The 22,758-nt window shown below is 37.4% G+C and overlaps 1 protein-coding gene across 10 annotated transcripts in view; it reads right to left on the reverse strand.

The window, feature by feature from the left end:
* CPEB3 (cytoplasmic polyadenylation element binding protein 3) overlaps window positions 1–22,758 on the reverse strand; it is a 193,726-nt gene that overhangs the window by 80,495 nt on the left and 90,473 nt on the right. For 8 of the 10 annotated variants that reach the window (XM_059398131.1, XM_059398137.1, XM_059398129.1 and 5 more), the window contains one exon: window positions 8,589–8,612. The exons of the other annotated variants lie outside the window; for them this stretch is intronic. In XM_059398131.1, the coding sequence (XP_059254114.1) occupies window positions 8,589–8,612 (24 nt within the window). The remainder of the gene's footprint in view (window positions 1–8,588; window positions 8,613–22,758) is intronic. 10 annotated transcript variants of the gene reach the window in all.

Here is a 22,758-nt window from a genome sequence, read left to right on the forward strand (position 1 = left end):
GAATGTTCATTTGATGTTTCCATAGCCTGAAAACCACCTATTTCCTTATGCTCTAATTATAAGCTCCTAAAGGATTTTTCTAGTAATTAATTTAGTACCTTGCCACTGTGAAGAGGTACCACTGTGACTCCTTAACTAGCAGACAAATAATCAGCCACTAAAACTGTCTTCTGTTACTTTTATCTGCTTAAATTAAAACATTGGTATTCTGGTTTGTCCAGGGTTCCTCATGAGGTTAGTATCTGTGCATTCATTTGGTTGGTATAAATCAATTCCCCCCCGGACAAATCATCACTGGGAAGACTAGTAAAATTTTAGTTCCCACATAAGTTACTAGAAACTGAAACTTGATGAGGCTACACCCAAACTGTGTCCCATGAGGCACGCTATTTCACTAGCCAGCATCTCTCTGACATACTACTTTTCTTTAATAAAAAATCACCCAGGACCAAAACATTTTAAGTAAGCCATGTTACTTCCCCAAAATTAGATTCTTATATACCTCGCATATTAGTATGCTTTAGAATCTGAACTTTCATGTGAAATATTGAGTATTTCAAGAGAAGCAGGAGAATACTTCCCAACAGCTTCAGTTTGGCCATTTGGCTTTCCCTTCCACCACTGGTCTGGTTTGTGATATCTATTTTCAATTAATAACCAGAATGTAGTTTTTTTGGTGCAGTAATTGAAAAAATAATCTGAACGTAGAATAACTTAAAGCTATGCTGAATGCTCTGTAAGAGATAAGAGCCTTGTAAAGAAAGTGCAAAATAAGAAACCCACAAAGCATGAGCTTAGGACAAAGTCTTGTTCAAAACTCTTGCTTACTTAGGAGGCTCCCTTTCCTGCAGCTTATGATGGGGAAACAAAAGCCCAATGGCCATGATGGGGTGCCAAAGTGGCTCAGGTCACCCCTCTAAACTCCCACCAAAGACTCTGTGGTCAATCCAGTAGTTCCAGCATACTTCTGGCCCAGTACTTCCATTCCAAGCCTGACCATTTTCAAATCAGTTTTTGCAAGTAGCTCAGAAATAAGTTGCTTCAGGAATTTCGGGATTTTTGTTTGTTTGTGTTTTTAATGGTTTATGAGGCATGACTTCCCTAAGGAAAAAAAAAAAACTGCCTGAAAATCAGGACAGTCAGGTCCCAGCTTTACTATGTAACCCTGGACAAAACATCTCACACATCTGAGTCTCATTTACATAATGAGAGATTTGAACTAGATGAACGGTTTTCAAATCTCTGGGAGCAGAATTCCTTTTATTACACAAAAATTTCATTAAACCTTAATATACAAATATTAAAGTGCATCTTATGTGGCATTACTATGCGGGAATCTCTTAGACATCACAAACTTAATGTGTTTTTAAATGAACTCTTGACATCCACCTTGAACATATTCTCTCCCAGTCCCATTTCAATACGTGGCATCACAATTCACCCAATTGCTCAAGCTAGAAGCTGAACATCATTTTTGAGTCTTCCTTCTTATTTACTTCTCACATTCAATTCTTCAGTTTAATGTCATTAAAAAAGGTTCATTCTATCCTCTAGGATATATTTTCCATTTGTTAATTTCTTTCCATTGTTCATTTCATTTCTTATCCTCTAGGATATATTTTCCACTTGTTCATTTTCTTTCTCTATTGCCATTACTCTATGCTAAAACACCATCATCTCTTGCCTAGACTACTGCTACCTTCTTTCTGAAGTAGACAGCCCACTTCTCTTCTCACTTCACTTTATTTATTTTTTTTTAAAAGACTTCATTTATTTATTTGATAGACAGGGATCACAAGTAGGCAGAGAAGCAGGCAGAGAGGGAGGAGAAAGCAGGCTCCCCGCTGAGCAGGGAGCCCAACGTGGGGCTCAATCCCAGGACCCTGGGATCATGACCCAAGCCGAAGGCAGAGGCTTTAACCCACTGAGCCACCCAGGCGCCCCTCTCGCTTCACTTTAAACAGTAGTAGCCAGAGTCTTCTTTTAAAAACATAAATCTGATCATTTGACTCTACTTTAAAACATTCATAGATTTCCTCTTGTACTTGGACCACATTCAAAATCCTTACCAGGAGCTAAAGCGCAGCAGGATCGTATTTCCTTCCGTCCTTCGGCTTCATCTTAATACAGCCTCCTCTTTCTCCTACCAAGCTCAGTCATTCTGGTCTCTATTTCCTCAAAGACACAAAGCCCTTTCAGGCCTAAACTATCCCCCAATTTTTAAATAAAAGCTTTATGAAGATATAATTCACCTATCATACAACTTATCCATTTAACCCATTAGCTGCCACTCTCCATTTTCCTTGAACTCTCTCAGGTCTAGGCAAAGGCTAGTCTACTTTCTGTGTCAACAGAAAGGACATTTCATAAAAGTGGACTCATACAATACGCAATCTTTTATAATTGTCTCCTTTCACTTAGTATAATGTTTTCAAAGTTTATCAATGTTGCAGCATCTATCAATACTTTGCCTCAAGCCTCTTAAAATAGCTGTCTTTTAATGTCTGCAATTCCCTTTAAAACATTCTAAGGCGGAGGCAGGGGCGGCGCCTTGGTGGCTCAGTTCATTAAGCGACTGCCTTCGGCTCAGGTCCTAATCCTGGAGTTCCTCAGGTCCTAATCCTGGAGTTCCGAGATAAGTCTGGCAACAGGCTCCTGCTTGGCAGGGAGTCTGCTTCTCCCTCCAACCCTCCCTCTTCTCAATCTCTCTCTCTCTCTTTCTCTCAAATAAATAAATAAAATCTTTAAAAACACACACATACACTAAGGGAGAAAAAAGAAAGAACATATGAAACAAGATTGGCAAAAATGAAGGTAACTGATGGGTAGAGAGCTCAATAAACTATTTTATTTTTGTATATGTTTGAAAATTTGCACAATAAAAATTCTCCTTTAAAAATACCTGTCTTTCCATCCTTTGGGTTTCAGTTTAAATATCTTTTCAGAGAAAACCACCGTAGGTTAGAGGGAACCTCTCATTTTTCTTGCCTAGTACTTTCACAATTATTGAATATGGAAATGTATGTTTCACTGATTGTCTCTCTCCTACTAGAATGAACACTTTATAGGGAAACAGAACACACCTAGAGTCCAGTACAGCATCTGACCTGATTATAAGCACACAAATTCTTAATATATGAAATTAAGGCGGACAGCCCAGAACCCCTCCATCATTGTTTAAGACCCTCTAGGCCAACTTCTTGCAAAAACAAAAAAGTGTGATCTTATTCTCCCACCATTTTCTATGCTCAAATTTCCGTATTACTATAAGGAGTAACATTTCAGATAATATAGCCATGAACAGTCAGAAATTTCCTCAGCTGTTCACGTTTCATTGAGGGACCAACCACTCCTTTAGACAAGAAAACTCAAGAAAACTCATGTAACTGTGTTTGAATTAGCAGAATGACATGTTTGTATCACTGTCTAACTGATATGTGTGATCCCTCCACCCTTAGGAAGGCTTTTGGCATAAAAATCCAACATTCAACTTGGCACATAAGTTTGTTTCATTGGATTTTTTGAATCATTGTTATTAAACTAAGATTAATACTCATATCATGTCAATAGATTTTTATGGATTAAATATACACAGAAGTATATGTTTTATGATAGTAACTCTAACCCAACAGTAACTCCAATAGTAAAGTAACTGATCATTCTTTGTATTTCCCCATTTACATTGTTTAAAAAGATCTTTTATATTTTTCTTGCTTTTAAAGCAATTCTACTAAACATCAAGAGCACTGGAACAGCCAACATGCCTACTTATGAACGGAAGTCTCCCAGACACCTTACGAGCTCATGTGAAATGAAAAACACAACATACATATTAATCAGGTGTAAAATGTGCAGGCAAAGTTCTTTTATGACACTAATTGATAGACTAGTTTCAAATAGGGTCTGCAGTTATACAGAGAGGCACATATCAAAGCTTTGAAAGTCAAAATAGTCCAGAAAGAAAATGTTAAAATTATTTGGGAGTTATTTCGATTCCATAAGGGAATATGGGAAGAGAAATCATTTCTCTAAAGGAACGTATCTTTAAATTAAAAGTGGGTATAATAGGAAATATATTTGGACATTTAAATACTTTATATATAATCACTCATTTTCAAATTCAATTCTTACACATCTAATTTTGCTTCCCTACTACTGTTTCTTTTTTAAAAATTTTAATTGATTAATATTAACATATAATGTATTATTTGCCCCAGGGGTACAGGTCTGTGAATCATCAGGCTTTCACATTTCACAGCACTCACCATAGCACATACCCTCCCCAATGTCTGAAACCCAGCTACCCTATCCCTGCCGACCCCCAGCAACCCTCAGTTTGTTTCATGAAATTAAGAGTCTGTTATGGTTTGTCTCCCTACTACTGTTTCAACTATACTACTAGAAGTACTTGGTTTGCCAAGGTCTACTCTTCAATACTTGTATCTCCAGCTAAGCCTCTAGCTGATGTCCAGGTTCTTTCCTGTTTTTGTCACTTGATCATGAAACTCTCTTTTAAAAGCCTGATATATCTCTGTCTAGGAGTCTTCCCTTTTGTTTAAAAAAGGTTCGTTAGGGCAGCTCAGACCATTTTCATTGCAAATATCTCTTCTTCAGCTGGCTCCCAATGCATATACTCAGGGATATAAGCAACAAGCATCTGGTCATGCCAATCTCACCTTGAAGCTTTTTTTTTTTTTAAACATTTTAATTTTTTTTTTTTAGATTTTATTTATTTATTTGACAGAGAGAGAGAGAGAGATCACAAGTAGGCAGAGAGGCAGGCAGAGAGAGAGGGGGAAAGCAGACTCCCTGCTGAGCAGAGAGCCCGATGTGGGACTCAATCCCAGGACCCTGAGATCATGACCTGAGCTGAAGGCAGAAGCTTAACCCATTGAGCCACTGAGGCACCCCAAAGCTTTCTTTTTTAAGGTGAATCATATACCTGGTGAAGTCTCCTTCCCACTCCTCTTCCATTATCCAAATAGTTCCTGAAATTCTATCTGTTCCAGGAAGCTTTTCCATGTTTATCAGGAGAAGTGAAAGAGTCCACTAGTCTAATCCTTATTGACAGATCTCAAAACTGTCATAGGTAAGTCCCTTTGGTTTCTATTCCTAAAATATTTACCAACATGTGTATGTGATGTATAGAATATGAGTTACAGGTAACTCTTAATAATAAAATAACATACATCAGCAAGTTCAGTTTTTAAATTCTTTATTTAAATTCCAGCCAAATTCATTTTTTATGTTTTGGGAAAGTCTAAGCTTTGTTTGGAGGAAAGAAGTCAAGCAATAACATAATCCCTGATTATACAAATAAATGAGCATGAGGAAATCTGCCAATTCATCAAGTGTATACTATGCAGTGGCCCAGATGAGTAGGCTTTAGGAAATGAGAGAAAATATGAGGTACTGCTGCCCCATCTCACATGCTATGTCACCATATTTAAGGAAGATGATTTCTTTTTCAGCTTTGGGAATAGAAGACTAAATAAATAAATAAATAAATAAGACATGAAACAAAAATCTTCTATCTGTTCTTTTCTCATTACAAAAAGTCAGCCTTCAGCCTTTTAATGTTCTTGCTTGTGCTCTCTCTCACACACACACACACACACAGACACACACACATACACACTCTCTCTCACTCTCTCATCATTATCTTCTTCATCTGCACTTACAGAACTGCAGACTTAGAGAGAAGAGGGACCAAGTCATTCTAGACTGTGTATAGCCTAATACTTGATGCAAAGATGGCCATGCTTGTGAAAACAATTAAGTCAAACTTTACAAATAAATAGGGGGAAAGTAACATGGAAACAGGAAGAGTAATTTTTTTAGGCACTTAGAAATTATTGGTCATCTTAATATTCCTGATGTCTGGTACTTAATATACTATGATTTGTAAAAATAAAATAATTTTTAAAAATATGATGCCTCTGAAAAACAATCTGAGGGTTTTGAAGGGGCAGGAGATGGGAAGTTGTGTGAGCCTGGTGGTGGGTATTATGGAGGGCATGTATTGCATGAAGCACTGGATGTCGTGCATAAACAATGAATTCTGGTACACTGAAAAGAAATTTAAAAAATTAAAAAAAAAATTCCATTGAAGAAAAAAAAATATGATGCCCAGGCACCTGGGTGGCTCAGTTGGTTAAGCATCTGCTTTCAGCTCAGGTCATGATCCCAGGGTCCTGGGATTGATTCCTCCATTAGGCTCCTTGCTCAGTGGGGCGCCTGCTTCTCCCTCTGTGTCTGCCTGCCACTCTGCCTGCTTATGCTTTCTCTTTTTCTCTGACAAATAAATAAATTCTTTAAAAAAAATATATGACGCCAAACTCTGGTCTGCATAGATATAGGATGTTACTTCAAAAACAATAAACATTTAATAAGAGCTAATTATATGTAGGCACAAGATACAACTGTCTTCAATGAACTTATCTCCAGTTGAAGAATCAGAGCATACAGGAAAAACAAGAAGTAAAGGCAGTAGAAGCAGAGGAAAAGACTGCCTGCAAAGCCACTGAGCAAGGCTTCATGGGAGAGATAAGGCTTTTTGGCTTAAATGCACAAACCAAGGATAGGCGTTAGGTAAGTAAATGAAAGGAAGGGAGGCCAGTACATGCGTGCAATGGCCAGACTGTGGGAAAGTACAGAGACTAGTTAGGGGACGGTGAGGTGAGGAAAATAAAGATGATGAGGCCGGTGAAACAGGGAGAAGGCAGACGATGGAGATCCTGAATGGAGGACAACGACTTGGACTAAATGATGTTTCAGAAAGAAAAAAACAAAAGAAGTGAAAAACAACAGAAATGAAAAGGGAAGGATGAGGCCCAAGACACTAAAGGAAAAATTTCGACAAGATGTGGTAACTGATCAGTGTGTAAGAAGACGAGAGGCTAGTCCCTGCTATCTACCTTCCAGATGGTGTCTATTTGCTGTGTAAATCTGTCCATTCCTTACTCCTTCCCAAGAGTAACCAATTTTCTAGCAACATGAAAAATTATACGTATAGTACAAAATGATTTTCAGTAGTAGTATTGCCTATACTTTCAATTAAAAAACAGGAAGGTTAAAAATATTAAATGCAATTTTTTCCATAGCTTAAAAATAACCAACTACACAAATATTTTTTTTCACCATGATTTGAAAACAAAACTGACTATATGATTCCACCATGAAAGAAGTTTTGAGTAGTAATTTGAATACATACTAGATTCTGCCAATTTTCATCCACTCAACAAATATTTATGGTAGAATAAATAAGAAAATACTATGAACTTGGGGTGCCTGAGTGGCTCAGTTGGTTAAGAGTCCAACTCTTGGTTTTGGCTCAGGTCATGGTCTCAGGACTGTCAGATTGAGCCCCACATTAGGCTATGTGCTCAGCACAGAGTCTGCTCATCCCTCCCTCCCTCCCCCTTTACTCCTTCCCCAACTCTCCCTCAAATAAATAAAAATAAAATCTTTTTTAAAAAAGAAATGAAAGTGAGTACTTTCAAAGCAACTTGTGTGGAATGCTTTTAGTGTACATCAATAGGGTTTTCTCTCCCATTTTTTACACTATAATTTCACTAACAATCTTAAAGTTAGACAAGATTGGTTTTACTACTTCATGATTTACACATGATACCAGACAGAAGTAATAAAGCAGTGATTACAACCTAGGTCTTTGATCCTAAGTCTCATATTCCTTTGAAACACTACATTAGGTTTATCCTACTACTTGAAAAAGTTATTTGAATGAACTACAGATACCGAAATGAACAGCATTACACAAATAAAAGCAACATTATTTTGTTCGGGTGTGATCAGGAGAGAATGCAAGTTTTATGGGGCTTAGAGCCTATACATGTTGGGGATCCACATCAAGAAAATGAACACAAAGATAAGGTTAAGAGTTTGGAGGGGGTCCCCTTGAAACTTAGGCTTCTTTAGCTTCAAGGTAAATCTGCCTCTGGATATAACACAGAATTCACCAGTCAACCTATCAAGATCAAGAATTGCCCTCTAAGGGACGCCTGGGTGGCTCAGTTGGTTAAGCAGCTGCCTTCGGCTCAGGTCATGATCCCAGCGTCCTGGGATCGAGTCCCACATCGGGCTTCTTGCTCCGCAGGGAGCCTGCTTCTCCCTCTGACTCTGCCTTCCACTCTGTCTGCCTGCGCTCGCTCTCGCTTGCTCTCTCTCTGACAAATAAATAAATAAAATCTTTAAAAAAAAAAAAAAAAAGAATTGCCCTCTAAGATCTAACTTTTGCCTTCTAAGTAGCATGAAAAGAACACTGCAGATAAAGGACAAAAATATATGTATGCTTGGCCTTTATTCTCTCAAGATCATTCATAATAAACCATGTAACAAAAATTTCCAGGTAGAAATAATCTTTGTTGTGTCTTTATTAGGATTAAAAGAACAAACTACTAACTACCAACAAAAAATAACTATAATAAAAATGAGGAGATTTTGCTAAAATAAGCTAGAACATCATACCATATAATAATTATTGTTTTACACACACACGATATAAACACGCACACACTCATATTTACTCACAATTTGGCAAGCAAAAGATCTCATTAAAAAAAATTTACCTCGTCTCCGCCCATAGCTCCTGGCTGCATGTAAACACAGAAGAAAACCATGGGTATCTGTATCAAAATGGTGAATTTAGAAATAAAAAAAATATTCACATAAACCCTTTCTAAGTATTTTCAGTATTAATTAATCTGGAGATACTGTTCAACTTGATGGCAGAGATACTATATTTTTAAAAAACCTTTATGAAGCACAAGTTAAAACACAATCTTTAAAGAGAAATTCACCTGGATAAGGCAGCCACTGGAAAAGATACAATGGGTGCTTAAGTTATACAGTTTTATAAGGATCTATGTTGTGGTCCATTATCTATATCAAATATAGATAAATAGAGTTCTTTTAAATTTTTTTTCTAATTTATAAATCTTCATTTGTGCTATATATTATCATTAAACATCATTTTAAAGAAAATCCATTCATTCTAAATTCAAAACTGTAGCACGTGGTAGTGATTCTGAATTTCTTCACGCATGCGTGCACACATACCTACACACACACACACCTCATAAGTACAGTCACCTGAAAAACCACATAGAAATTTTATACATAATTAACTCTGGTTTTACAAAATATGTTTGCATGAAAATTTCAATGAAGCTTCTCATGATCTCCCAATTTACTTTCCATACTGTAACACAGATAGGGAGAAAGCAACATCTTTTCACCTAAGAAGTGAACTGAAAAAGTAGAAAGAGATTAAGGTACTAGATACCCAGGTCAGGATGAAAAATAGAGAGAGTGCTTTGAAGATATTCTTCCCTTTCAAAACTCAAGGCCCACAGAACACATTATTACAACATTTAATAGAGTTAGGCTATGGTATCAGACATAAATTGCTAGGAGATCCAGTCATCTAAAACAACTTTCTTTTCTTTCTTTTTTTTTTTTTAAGTAACTTTCAAAGTAGAAAGTTTTTGAAAAATTTGAAACCTCAAGATCTATCAAATAAATGAGAACTTTATTTAATTCATTTTTTAAAGCATGACATGTTATAATATTAGCTTAACACAAATCAAAACAAAAAAAAAATTTGTGATGACATATGCATTATAAGGTAGTACTGAAGAAAAATATTTCCCTCCTAGAAAAAGAATTCTGACTTTTCAGTTAGAAAATTTGAATATTAGTTGGCCAATCTCATCTTCTGCTAGTCCCCTCTTTTCTTCAGACAGCATACCCTCACCTTCACATATTTGGCCTCTTCACTTTCCCATTACATAAATAATAAAAAGAATTTTCCAGTTCAAGCTCTACTTTCCCCTTAACTCCTTCCATCACTATAATTCTCAATTTAAAAAAACATAATCCCTTCTGAATTTACATAGCAGTACTGTTTACATCACTTACAAAAGGAACATACTACAGAAAAATTAAGGAGCTTTAATACTTTTCATTATGTAGAGCCTGGAATTCATCTCCCCACAGAATGTATAATAAATGGTAGTTGGTTTCCCAGTTTGGCCCCCCAAAAGCTTACTACATTTATAATAATATGAGTGGGTTAATACTAATGGACAACACATAAAAAGAGATTAAGTATGGGGGCGCCTGGGTGGCTCAGTCAGTCGAGCAACCGACTCTTGATTTCAGCTCAGGTATCGACCCTATGTTGGGCTCTGTGCTCAGTACTGAGTCTGCTTGGATTCTCCCCCTCTGCTCCTACCCCTGCTTGAGCTTTCTCTCTCTCTTTCTCTCAAATAATACATAAATAAATAAAATCCTTAAAAGGAGAGATTAAGTATGTTGTGATATCATCTCTTTATTTCTCTGTCCCTTCTCCCATTCCCATGCCCAATGATGTCATGCTGCCCAACACCCCCACTGCAAACTTTTTTTAAGAGAGGAAATAAAACATTCTGTATTTCAAAATTACTCATTTCTCTCCCAAACAACAAATTCCCATTCTTTGATTATATCTGATTTTTGGCCAGATGCTCAATGAAAAAGAATCTGATTACAATTCTAAGGTACAAATGACTCATCAGACCTTAACACCCTTAAAAGATAAATGAGAATGCTGTTTAATAGAGTGTTCAACTGCCAAATTTTCAGATAATAGAGAACATGAAGTGAATTGATCCAGTCTCGGGGGTGAAAAGGAGCATCCTGAGTTGGGGAAGCAAGATTCGCAAAAGACATACTTGGGAGTTTTAGTCAAAGCTTCCTTAAATAGTTCATGATTTTGATGTTTTTTTTTTTTCTTTTTCCATTTCTAATTAAATACAGTAAATTGGCTCACATCAGCCTGGTGACTGATATGGGGGCAAGATAACATATGGAATAGGCAGTCAATTTAAAGTGATGACATGAGATGCTTCAGTTTGCTTTCATCATTCATTGTGGAATTTAATTATGTGCTACCTTGGTTCTAACTTCAGTATTTTATTTATGATCCCTATGGTGATTATTATTATAGCAGCTACCACTTAAGTAGTATGTACGTGCTATGTACCAGAGCAGTTTAAATGCTTTACATGTATTAATGCCATTTGATACACCTGATAACTATGGCATAAGAATTCTTATTAGCCTCTTCTTAATAGATGAAGAAAATGGGACACAGAACTAGGTAACTTGCTTAAAATCTTACAGTGAGGAAGTGGTGCCTTTGGAATATGAATCTAAGCACTCTGGCCCCAGAGTTCACACTTGCAACCACCTCACTGTACTGTTAAATTCCTAAAGGGCAAGGTCAATATCTTGTATTCCTTTTAATATCCTGTCATGTACCTGGTAGAATGCTCTGTACCAACCCGGTATTCAACTAATGCAGGTTGTTAGCTGAATGTGTAATCAAGGGAAGGAGTAATACACACCTTTAGAATGTATGACATCTCTGTTGGTGATTAAAAGTTTGCTCATATGAAGGCCACTTGCAAACAGACTAATTAGAGTCAAACTCCGCCATAAGGGAAAGGTAATGAAATGAACACCATGGAGAGAAATTTGGGAGCACAAAGTGCTTTCCCTTGAGAATAAATATAACCTTTTTTTAAAAGATTTTTTAAAAAATTTGTTTGACAGAGAGATCACAAGTAGGCAGAGAGGCAGGCAGAGGGGGAGGGGGGAAGCAGGCTCCCCGCTGAGCAGAGAGCCCGACTAGGGGCTCAATCCCAGGACCCTGGGATCATGACCTGAGCCGAAGGCAGAGGCTTTCACCCACTGAGCCACCCATGTGCCCCAAGAACAAATATAACTTTTAAACAAGAACACTGGGCACATAAACTTCTATGAGTTGGCACAAAATCATTTCACATAAAAAAGGGAGGAGTAAATCTGACTAATTCCATCCGCATAATATATCCTATGCTAATATAGATTTATACCAGATATAAGATATATTTTCAAAGTCCTAAATAGTTCCTCCAAGAACTTTAATTCTTATTTGTCAACCATCATCATCATTACAGATAAAATTCATTTTGCCATTTCATATGTATTACTTTCAGTACTCAAAAAGTTACATTTAATTTTTACAAGTCATGGTAATGGTTACCCTTGGGTAGGGGTATTAACCAGAATAACCCTGAGTGGGGGTTCTGGGGTGTTGCTAATGTTTTGTTCTTGATCTAGGTACAGGTTATATGGGTGTATTCAACTTGTAAGAATACATAAAGTTACATATTTATAATTTGTGCATTGTTTGAAATGTATGTTATAGTTTAATAAAAAACAAAATATCACAAATCTTTTAGATCATTTCACTAAGATAAAAGATTATAAGATTAATGTAGAAAATTCATAATGCTAATATTTATAGTATTAAAATCATAAATCTGAATTTAAAATTGAAAACATTAAGGATTTTTTCATCCATCACAATAAATATAAAAAGGTATATGTACCAACTATGGAAAGAACAAAGATGCCCTTCAGATGTGGTCCATATACATCAGAAAGGATGAATACCCAACTTTTGTATCAACATGGATGGGACTGGAGGAGATTATGCTGAGTGAAATAAGTCAAGCAGAGAGAGTCAATTATCATACGGTTTCACTTACTTGTGGAGCATAAGAAATAACACAAAGGACATGGGGAGATGGAGAAGAGAAGGGAGTTGAGGGAAATTGGAGGGGGAGATGAACTATGAGAGACTATGGACTCTGAAAAACAATCTGAGGGTTTTGAAGGGGCTAGATTTCTTACTGTGACAGAAAGAAGTTACAAGGCAGGGGTGGGAGGGGGAAGTTGGGTAGGCCTGGTGGTGGGTATTATGGAGGGCACATATCGCATGGAGAACTGGGTGTGGTGCTTAAACAATGAATTCTGGTACACTGAAAAGAAATTTAAAAAATTAAAAAATTTTTTAAAAAGGTATATGTAGTTTACAGTGCAATATGCAGAGGTATTCTAAAAATAAGTTTACATGATCAATGACTAGTACATTGTGAATGATACTTTCACATAAATGTTATGGTTTATTAGGCATATGAGGCAACAAAATAAAATGGATCATCTGTTACTCTTTACGGCTTAGCCTACACTGGGTCTTAAATGGCTGTACTCAATACATGTGATTCCTTAAGAGCACGTTATGATCTGATTTTAAAATCTAAACTAATTTTTCAGCTACATGGATTCAAGCAGATTTCCTGAAGTTTCTCTCAGCAAAGAACAACATAAACAGATTCTACCACAGAAGCTCGAAAATGACAGAAGGAGAGAGAGACAGAGAGAGGGGAGAGAGGGAAAGGGAAGAGGGACAGAGAAAGATCTCTATTCTACTGTGTATTAAAGTAGCTTGCAACATTTCAGAAACTTAAGCAGAGTTCCTGGGATGCTGTATGGATGTAAAACAAGTGAACAAGATATAAAGACCTTAGTACAACATTTTACTAACTGGCTTGTAAATACCTGCCAATACCTGACTGTTAAAAGTCAACTGGAGGAACAAATTGTTAACTACTTTTCTTGTAATAAAATCAGTTTCTTAAAAACACCTTGTAAACTTGGGGCACTTGGGTGGCACAGTCAGTTAAGTGTCTGACTCTTGATTTCGACTCAGGTCATGATCTCAGGGTTGTAGGATCAAGCCCCACATCAGGATCCACATGGGGCATGGAACCTGCTTAAGATACTCTCTCCCTCTGCCCTTCCCCACCCCCCTTAAAAACAAAAACAAAAAATAAAACCTTGTAAACTTATGTTTTTGAATACCATTTCAGTATACAAAATTAAATTCTATTCAAACCTCTAATGGTCCCTTTCAGTTTCCATCTAAGTATTAGTCATGCAAAAAATTCCACCAAAGGGGCACCTGAGTGGCTCAGTCACTTAAGCATCTGACTCTTGGTTTCAGCTCAGGTCATGATCTCAGGGTCATGAGATCACGCCCTGAGTTGGGCCCTGCACTCAGCACAGACACTGCTTGAGATTCTCTCTCTTTCTCCCTCTGCCCCTCCCTCTGCCTTTCTCTAAAAGAAAGGAAGGAAAGAAGGAACAATGAAAGGAAGGAAGGGGAGGGAGGAAGGGAGAGAGTGAAGGAAGTAGGTCTTAAAAGAAATTCCACCTAAGATGGGTTAAGATCTTAAAATTAGTGCAAAAATACCCCCAATCCCTAATTAGATTATCTTCCAAAGAGCAGGAGTGATGGAGTTTGTCCCATAAATGCTCCTCCTCTATCTTTGTCTTTATAATGGCGGGGAAGACACTTTTAGCCCAGTAATTCCCAAATATGGCAAATTATAATTGAAAAGTGATCAATTTTTCTACAAACAATATGAACTTAATGAGTAAAGATGATTCTTGAAAAGATGGGATATATTTCCAACTGTTATATTCACATAAAGTGAATATAAGGAACACAGGAACACAAAAAGGCCATGGAAGGTAACAGCAAGAAGGCAGCCTTCCACCAATCAAGGAGAGAAGCCTCAGGAGAAGCCAACCCTGCCAGCACCTTGATCTTGGATATCCAGCCTCCAGACTGTGAGAAAATAAATTTCTGTTGTTTAAACCATACAGCCTATGCTATTTTGTTATGGCAGCCCTAGTAAAGTAACACACCAGTCCATGGACACTTGGAAACCCCTTACTCTTAATTTAGCAAGACTGAAGAGCCAGTATTTCAAACCTATAAAGTCCCTGAAAGTATTTAGAAATTCCCTTTAGAATTTCTACAATTTTGTCATCCTTTAAGGAACTTCTTCAATTTTTTTTTCTTTTATTTCATTATGACTACCACAGCACTATTGTTTTCTATAAATCTTTATACTGCTATTTTATAATAGGCATTTTTGTGGATAGGTCAGAAAAATTTCATTGTCATTAACAGCATATGAAACTGTATCCTACATCCTAAACAACTAAACTTTTGCAATGTTCTGCTCCACTGCTTACAAAATCTTATAGGAAACCTACAGATTTTAATATTGCAATCTCACAAACAAAACAGGAATTCCTTCTTTAACCAATACAAAGGTGTTCTACCTAGTTCAACTAGAATACCTTAAAATCAAGAGTTAAAAGACTAAGGAGACTCACTTCAGCCTCTTCCAGTCATTTTTTTTTTTTTTTTTTAATGCAGAACTCTCTCTCCTCCAAAAGCTGAGCCCCAACAGATGTGAGATATTTGTTCCCCAAAGCATTACAACCTGTCACGTATCTTTCCCCCACAATGGCCTTTAAAGTACCTCCTTGGATGTTGGGTTTCCACAGAACATGATTAGAAAACTAAAGATCTACACTCTATGGTAGGACCATTCTTACTAGGTAGAAAGTTCTTCCTAAAATGTACCTCTCTACTATCCTTAACCACAGATCCAAGCCTAATCCTACTTTTATTTGAGGGTCAGTTTTCAGTTTTCTCTTTTCTATAAAGAAAATATATTTAGCTACTCTCCATAAGAAATTGTTTTCCATAACCCATATCATCTTGAACATTCTCCCTTGGATAAACTGAATTTTCCAATAACACAACACTTGTCTTTCCCAAGCCTCTCATGGGAGACATCCAAGAACCTTCACCATCTGACCCCTAACTACTTTTCAGATCCTCATTCCTATTTTTTTATAAGCCTTTTATTTTTTTTAATTTTTAATTTTTTTCCCATTTTATTTTATTTCTTTTCAGTGCTCCAAAATTCATTGTTTATGAACACACCCAGTGCTCCATATACCCATCACCAGGTTCACCCATTCCCCATCCCCACCCCTCCAAAACCCTCAGTTTGTTTCTCAGAGTCCACAGTCTCTCATGGTTTGTCTCCCGCTCCGATTTCCCCCATCTCACTTCTCCTCTCCACCTCCCAATGTTCAAATTCTCATTCCTATTATTCTACAAATCAGACCTATATATTCCAGTCACACCAATTCAACCCACTCTTCCCATAGTATCAATAAAATGTAAGGACTTTTCTGTTCAGCATAAGAATCTAAATATTCATGTCTTGACACGTATTCTTCTCTGAAAGTAAGAAACCCCTAACCCCCTGGTCCATTTCCACCCACTATTATTTTTCTCCCATCTTGTTCAAAATATAAATTTAAGTCTTCTCTATACCATCTTGCAAGATCCATGCATAATGAGTATTAAGTTAGTTTCCAAAGTATATTTACCATATAGGTTACTTATAGAATCTCAAATGTGATGTGTTATCAAAGTAATCACTTTAGAATTTCTAAGCCCATTTCCTAAATTCCTCATGAAAACAGAAAAAAATAAATCAAAATCTGTTTGTCTAACAAGACTTCTCTGGAAATAAACCTAAAGAATCTCTGCATTATACTGCTATCCCTGCTTGGAGAAAGTGGGGCATCGACCTCTACTCACATCAGGTGATATTCATGCACCTTCACATCTGTAGCCTAATGGCATTCCACTGTGAGTAACTACCACCTCACTTTCAGTAGAACTTTACTCAATGATAGAATAAATGCCCCCCCACCAACCAAAAAAGGGAAGAAATCAAGAAAAGTCCTGAGAATTCTAATTACATGACACAGTATTTTGTATTTTACACAGATCAATCTGTCCAAATCAGGTCAGGCCTCCTATAGAAGTATGCACCCAAATATTTGGTATATGTTCTCAAAATCCATTGTCTCTGAACCACTCTGTCAAAAGCTGATGAGGTTTCTCCAAACTTTATAGAAAACTCAATTTCTAGACTGTTCAGGTAAGTAATACTTGTTAATCCTACATTTTTGAACTCCAAAATAATGTATGGAACTAAAGAGAAAAAAGGAAGTGTGAATAAAATGGGTACTAATGTGCTCAGGAGCCTAAGCAGAATCAAAGACCCAGCCCCTTGGTCACTATTCCTTGTGTTCTCCTTATGAATAAGGCTTTTCTCATGTGGGAAGGAGGGTTCCTTCATGGAAGAAAATTATGGAAAGGAAATAACTTGAGAATTTGGGAAGAGCTCCAGCAACATGGAATGCTGCTCATTCAACTCACCCCTGCCTTGACCTTCGCTTCCTTGAGCTTCCTTTTCTGACCTGGACTTGGGAAAACCTCAGTGAACAATAAAGGCAGAGCATGCTCCAAGAGGGAAGAAAGAATAGAAGGGAATGCAGAGCATAGTCCTTATGCTACTTGATTCCTTCATGCTCAGATAAAGACAGATGTCGGCAAGGAGGAGTGGCACTGAATGTCCCAAGAGGTAATTTTTTTTTTTTTTTAAGATTTTATTTATTTGACAGACAGAGATCACAAGTAGGCACAGAGGCAGGCAGAGAGAGAGGAAGAGAAGCAGGCTCCCCGCTGAGCAGAGAGCCCAATGTGGGGCTCGGTCCCAGAACCCTGGAATCATGACCTGAGCCGAAGGCAGAGGCTTTAGCCCACTGAGCCACCCAGGCGGCCCCCAAGAGTTAATTTTTAATTGTTCTTTTCCCTCCACCCCTTGCTCACTGCTCACAGCCAAGTTTCATCCCAAATCAATTAAATTACAGTCTCTGGTGTGATGTCAGAGGTATTTTCTATATTTATTCCCATTTTGACTGTATAGCTGGGATTAAGAATTACTATTAACTCTTAAATTTCACATGACTGAAATCATATGGTATTTGTCTTTCTCTGACTGACTTGTTTCACTAAGCATATCCTCTATTTCTAGCCGTATCATTGCAAATGCAAGATTTCATTCTTTTTGATGGCTGAGGAATATTCCATTGTGCACATACATGTATATGTATATGTATATGTATCTCCAACATCTTTATCCATTCATCTGTCAATGGACATCTGGGCTCTCTCCATATTTTGGCTACTGTGGACATTGCTGCTATAAACATTGGGGTACATGTGCCCCTTCAAATCACTATGTTTATATCCTTTGGATAAATACCCAGTAGTAAAACAGATGAACATAGAGGAAGGGAAGGAAAAATAAAATAAGATGAAAATTGAGAGGGAGGAAAACTGTAAGAGACTCTTAACTCTAGGAAACAAACTGAGGATTACTGGAGGGGATGTGGGTGGCGGGATGGGGCAACTGAGTGATGGACACAAAGGAGGGCGCATGATGTAATGAGGACTGGGTGTTACATGCAACTGATGAATCACTAAATTATATCTTTGAAACTAATTAAAAAAGAAAAAGAATTACTGCTAACTCAAAAAGGAAAAAAGGGAGACTAGGGGGGAAAGAGAAAAAAAGCAGAGCCTAACATTTGTTAGGTGTGTACTTCTTGCCAGATCTGGGAACAGAAGCATTGCAACCTTCACCTTACTATTTGTAAAGAAGGAGTTAATAACTACATTTAAAATAAAAGACACAGGTAACTTGTCTAAGGTCACAGAGCAAGTAAGTGATGGATCTAGGATTTACATTCAGATTGTTTGCCCACCACCCACTGCCCCCCACAAACTTCATTATTTCCACTTACATTAGGGAGAAAACCCCCTTTGGTTAGATATAAAAGGTGTAAGTAAGCAGAAGATAACAGAGTAAGTTTCACCTACTTAACTTTACCCAGGGGTCATCCATATACTAAGTTTTTGTTCAAGTCTCAGACTCCCTGTTGGCACATACTAAAAGTCTGATTGGAAGGGTGGTTAAATTCCTGCCCTTGACAAGGGAGACTATGTTCTGAAAGTAAAACTGATCACTCTTGGAAATGCACTCATTCTCCACAATCAATAAAGAATTATTTAGCTAATGTTACTAAAGAAGCTAAATGAAACCTAAGTGATTACTTAGGAAAATCCAAAAGAGTAGAAGTCATACTAGAGTAAGGGGCTGGGTGGCAGAATAATCTTTATGTCCAAGCCATAGACATATGGTTGGTTGGAGGAAATCAGCAAGTTCTTTCACCTTATTCAGAAAATGAAGATACTGCCATGTTTTAAATAAGGCTGCAATAAAGATGAAATGAATGACCGTGATTCTCAACTTTTCTATCAAAGTGCCCCCAAAGCAGAGGGAAATAAGTCACAGAGCATTCTTAAATCTCATTAAGATCTCAGGATACCCTTTGAAGTTGTCAGCTTTATCTTAAAAATTGTCTATCAATTTCATATATGACTCTATCACATAACCCATGTTTTGTTTGGATAAGAGAAGAATCCTGGGTAAAACTGGTGTTCAGGAAAGTAGATTTTGACCATGTCCTGGCAACTCATTACATGCATTACAACTCATTACATCTAAGAAAGCACTTTGTAAACTGTATATCTTTATAAAGGAACTCAGGTAGACTGGATATTCTCTAAGGCTGTTAAACTGTGCTTTTCATAGTTTCTCTGAGCTATCTTTCCCTGTCTTCTGGTCTCCAATACTGAGTACCTACTGAATAGGTTTGGCACTGCACTTGAAGCCAGTGAGGAGCTGTGAGTAGAAGCTAGTCTCAGCTCTCTTGAGGCACACATATTAAAGACAAACATTAAATAGTACAACTGTGGGGGTGCCTGGGTGGCTCAGTGGGTTAAGCTGCTGCCTTCGGCTCAGGTCATAATCTCAGGGTCCTGGGATAGAGTCCCGCATCGGGCTCTCTGCTCAGCAGGGAGCCTGCTTCTCTCTCTTTCTCTCTCTCTCTCTCTCTCTGCCTGCCTCTCTGTCTACTTGTGATCTCTGTCTGTCAAATAAACAAATAAAATCTTTAAATAGTACAACTGTGGAGAGTGCCATAAATGGGAAGTCCAGGTTCTATGGCCTACACAAGTAGAGAAGCAAACATGGAGGTCTGCAGAGAAAAGTAGGTGTAACTTTTTAGTTTCCTGTGTATTATTGGGTTGGAAGCACCCAATTCCTAGCACTTTAGACATATTCACACACACAAGGAACTTCTTCCAAAATCCAATTAATAAGTCAAGAATATTTCAGACTACACTTATTTACAACATTCAGTGTCAGACCATGTAGACCAGGTTTATCACTCTATTTTTCAGGAAAAGAGGCTTTATGAAGCAATCAGAGCATAAATAAGGTGCCAAGTAACATTAGAAAAACAATCTTCCCTAGGACAATGAATTTGTGTGTTTGTGATAAACTAGTATAAAAATAATACAACCACTCTTAACAATTAAGTATTTAGCACCACGCTCTAACCAGCTGAGCTAACCGGCCAACCCAACAATTAAGTATTTAAAGCAAAGGTTATCACCCTCACCCTGGAGGCAAAAGGTTCTGCTTCTGCCTCACTCGTCACCCTACCCAATTCGCATAATCTCTGGAACTTCAGCTTCCCCATCTATAAATGAGAAGGCCAAAACAGAAACAGCAATGCCCTCGGGTCCCCTATCATGTTCCTATATAGCATCCACTTAATATGGTTTGAAACTTCAGTACGTAAAAGTTATAGAACATTACATATCCCTATAATTACTATTTTTCATTTTTAAATTAGCCATCTTTCACAATATATTCATAGCCACAACTGTATACTAATTTTACTCCTAAGTCTGCTCATATGGAAACAATAGCACTAGATCTTGTCTCGAAAAGTTCAAAATACTCAGAGATGACGTCTTTAATCTGAGAATATCAAAATAATTCCTTCAGTATCTCATTACTCTGTTAAAAAAATTGTTTATTTATATCCACTCATGGTGAGCAGAAATACAACGTACTCTTCAAATTTTGGAAAATTCCATTGGAATTCTAGCAAACCTGGCTCTCTTCCCATTTTGGCATAAAAGCATCATGTGTTCTATTCCCTCTCTGCCACTTCCTCTCAGCTGAGCCTTTCCCCAAGGAGCTCACTCCCAGCAGAAAGAAAAGGGGGAGGAAGAGGAAGCTCTGGAAGCACACAGGAGTCTCTCCCCAACTTGAAAGTTTAGAGAAAAACCCTTTCACATTTCCTCTTTTGACTCAACAAATGCTCTAGCAGAACCACAGTTCAACAGAAATATAAGCAAAATCTTCCAAAATATTTTCAAAAGGAAAAAAGTAGAAGATGCCATAAAGTAAAGCTTCAAGTTTCCTGGTGCATCAGCTATGCACAAGTTATTTAACAGCCAATGACCTCAGAGTTTCTCAAGCAGGTGAATGTCTTTGTGCTTTTTATAAGATATTAAAAATTTAGGTCTTTACCTCCTGTAACTTAGAATAGACTCTAGTTACAAACTGAAAGATACCAGAAAACAAATGCCAAGAGAGCTTTTAATTTAAATAAAATTGAAACACTGTTACATTACAAAACTATTATCTTAAAAAAAAAAGTCATTCTCTGGCATATCTTCTCTGAATAAGGCTATGCTCCCTACTTTCCAAAGGTAGCAATATTGATACCTTACATGTACATGTACATGTACCTAACCTCATCCAAATCTCACAAAATGGGGGTGCCTGGGTGGCTTAGTCGTCAAGCATCTGCCTTGGTCTCAGGTCATGATCCCAGGGTCCTGGGATCAAGCCCTCATTGGGCTCCTTGCTCAGCAGAGAGTCTGCATCTCCCTCTCCCTCTCCCTCTGCCTCTCCCTGTGCTTGAGTTCCCTCTCTTGCTGTCTCTCTCTGTCAAAAAAATAAAATCTTTAAAATCACTCAAATCAATCTCACAAAACAATGAGGTAGCATATCTTAACTGTCCTTTCACAGGCTCTTAAACAAGAAGAGACTTATGAGATGCAGAGACTTGCTCAGCCAGTTGCCATCCTTATCACATGACTCCTCCAAGCTCTAAGCCCTTATATTTGTCCTCTGAAAAAGGGGGAGACAATATTACTTCAAAATATCCTTGAAGCTGTCATATTTTTGTCACTCTATATTAGTTGACATTTCCTAGAATTTTATATTAATGGAATCATCTAGAACATACTCTTTGTCCAGCTTTTCAACTCAGCATAATTATTTTGAGTCATTCATGTTGTTACATGTTTCAATAGTTCACTTCCTTTTATGGCTGAAAATATTTCATTGTTTCAATGTACCACAATTTGTTTTTCCATTCTCCAGTTGAGAAGCATCTGGGTTATTTACAATTTTGGAAATCATGGGTAATGCTGCTCTGAACATGTGTGTACAATCTTTACATGGACACACATTTTCATTTTTGCTCTTAAGTAAACTCCTAGGAATAGAACTGCTGCATCATATGGTAGGTGTATGTTTAATTTTGTGCGTGCGTATGTTTAACTTTTTAAGAAATTGCCAAAATGTTGTCCGAAATGACTATACCATTTTACATTAGAAACGTTAAAGTATGGCACCTTTAAAGGTGCCAAACATCACCGGAGATGGAGCACCTCTAGGCCCCAAAGAAGATGCACGTCCCAAATTTAGGGGACAGAAGCAGAAGGCATTTCATACAGAAAAAAGATTCATTAAAAAAAAGTGACATTACAATTGGAGAAAGACAACTATCATATGATCTCCCTGATATGAGGAAGTGGAGATGCAACATGGGGGGTTAAGGGGGTAGGAGAAGAATAAATGAAACAAGATGGGATCGGGAGGGAGATAAACCATAAGTGACTGTTAATCTCACAAAACCAACTGAGGGTTGCTGGGGGGAGGGGGTTTGGGAGAAGGGGAGGTGGGGTTATGGACATTGGGGAGGGTATGTGCTATGGTGAGTGCTGTGAAGTGTGTAAACCTGGTGATCCACAGACCTGTACCCCTGGGGATAAAAATATATTATATGTTTATAAAAAAAAAAAGTGACATTGTACCCTGGTACAGTCATTGTAGCTTATAAGCCACTTGTAGGTCTGCTGCCTTAAATCACATCAGGAAAACACCTATTTTTTTTTTAAAAAAGATTTATTAAAAAAAAAAGATTTAT

This window comes from Mustela nigripes, chromosome 4, assembly GCF_022355385.1.
Source record: "Mustela nigripes isolate SB6536 chromosome 4, MUSNIG.SB6536, whole genome shotgun sequence".
Classification (NCBI taxonomy): domain Eukaryota; kingdom Metazoa; phylum Chordata; class Mammalia; order Carnivora; family Mustelidae; genus Mustela; species Mustela nigripes.